The sequence below is a fragment of the Cyclopterus lumpus genome, chromosome 14 (assembly GCF_009769545.1).
Source record: "Cyclopterus lumpus isolate fCycLum1 chromosome 14, fCycLum1.pri, whole genome shotgun sequence".
Taxonomy (NCBI): domain Eukaryota; kingdom Metazoa; phylum Chordata; class Actinopteri; order Perciformes; family Cyclopteridae; genus Cyclopterus; species Cyclopterus lumpus.
The window spans coordinates 13,224,066-13,226,084 of NC_046979.1; the positions used below are offsets into that span (position 1 = coordinate 13,224,066).

At 46.8% G+C, this 2,019-nt stretch overlaps 1 protein-coding gene across 1 annotated transcript; it reads right to left on the reverse strand.

Annotated features, from left to right (window-relative positions):
- Positions 1-542: 542 nt before the first annotated feature.
- LOC117742980 (claudin-4-like) lies at positions 543-2,019 on the reverse strand. Its single transcript, XM_034550685.1, has one exon. It carries the CDS (start codon positions 1,652-1,654, stop codon positions 689-691), a length of 966 nt encoding a protein of 321 aa, XP_034406576.1. The 5' UTR covers positions 1,655-2,019; the 3' UTR covers positions 543-688.

Consider the following 2,019-nt stretch of genomic DNA (forward strand, 5'->3'; position numbering starts at 1 on the left):
AAAACACAGAAGCACATTTCACAGTTGTGACAAAATCACAATCTAAAAAGTATAACTATTTATATATTTAAGTTTTTTCATTTCTGCATATCTCATCAAATTAGAACATACTTGGATTAAAAAAAGCATTGGTATCAAGTTAAAGAAGGCTAGAATATGTTGCTTGTGTTGCTTAATGTTGCTCAGGTTGCTCAGGTTGCTCCACGTCCAGCAGAAACAAACAAGCTAGAAAGCCTGAGAGAAAGTTGGTAATGTGGATGGATTCTTCCTCATTCGTGCATTTAAATAGTGAGAACAATGTATATCAGTGCATTGCCCCACAACATGTCAAAGTTAATGCCAACAATGTTCTTTTATTTAATTTAAAAAATTTAAAAAAGACAACAACAATAGCTTACTTCACTTTAGTTTGGTTTTAAATTCAGTTTCAGTGCACATAACAATGTAAAACTGCTACAATCTGCATATTGAGAATGTAGCCCAGACCTCCTTCTTTCTGTCTTTGTATCAATAAACATGTACAAAGTATAAAGTATAAAGAAAACTAGATGAATACAATGAACTACTTTTCCTCAGTACATTGTCACAAAATAAGTAAACTTCTACTACTAAATAACACCTACGTATATGCAAAACTTCTGTATTGTGTGTTTACCACGTAAGAGCGTATACACATTTGAGTGTCATATCATAAGTATGTTCTTGCTGGATTTGAGGACGCATCCTCATTATCGCTCTGAACTGATAACATTTCTTCCATTTCTGCTCGTTTCAGCTGAGACTTTGTAGACGGCGCCTCACTGTTTTCAGACTTTGTTGACTCCGCTCTTTTCATGTGAGACTTTGTCGATGATCCTTCTGACTCCGGTCTCGAGTCCGGCACGGGCCCGTTCTCCCACGGAGGTCTTGTGTACAGTGGGGGCTTCGTTGAAGCTCCATCGTAGCTTTGAGACCTGGGAAGCACCGCCCCGACAGGCTGAGATTTTGCTGGTGGTACTCTGCTGGGTTGAGCTGCCCTGCTGGACCCGTTGGAGGAGCGGACCACCAGGTAGCGGACAGAGGGGCTCTTGTCTGTGTTGTGGGCATTGAGGGGGCACGCGGAGCTGATGAACAAACCCCCTCCCAGAATAAGCAGGATGGACGCTCCCCAGCCGATGTAGATAGAGGCTCCAATCTCCCTCCGCTGAGCATCTACGGTGGCGCTGTAGAACCTCTTCACCACGGACCCGGCCGCCCATGATGTGGGAATCAAACACAGCAACCCTGTGACAATCAAAACGGCCCCCGCTGCTACTGCCACCTTGCCCTTGACCCCGCCTCCTTCTTCATCCAAAAAGCGAGTGCACTTCCCTCCAACGAAGGCCAGAACGAGGCCTGCGCTGCCCGTGACGATGGCGAGGACGACGAGAGCCCGGGCGGCCTGCAGGTCTCCGCTGAGAGCCAGGAGAGACTCGTAAGGTTTACAACTGATCTGCCCTGTGCTCTGCACCACACAGGTCATCCAGATGCCCTCCCAGATGGTCTGGGAGGTAACTATGGTGCTCCCCACGAAGGCCGTGACCCGCCACATGGGCAGTATGCAGCTGGTGATGACCCCTGCCCAACCTAGGAGACACAGGGCGCTGGCCAGCATCTGCATCCCCATAGAGGCCATGACGTAGGGGGGCTGGGAAGATCTCTGAAGGTGCTCGAGAAATCCTCTCAGATCTTTGGAAAGTGCTCTAATTGTTTATTCTTGTACGTGAGGCTTCTTTTGTTTTGACTCCTGGTGACTCTCCTCTCTTGTATCTCTCTGTAAGCTTTTCTTTTTCTTCAATTCTTCTCAAAGTGTGAGGTTGCTGTTCTCATTCACCTCCATTTCTGCACTTTTCTTCAGGTATTTTGTTCTGGTCACAGTTGCGAAGAAAACGCTGAGCCCTGCCTGGACTCCTTCAGTTGTGCGTCCAGCCTCCAGTAGCTTGACTCCAGGTGTGTCTCTCTCAGCCTCAGTTGATTTATTTACAGCACACTTTTCTTTTG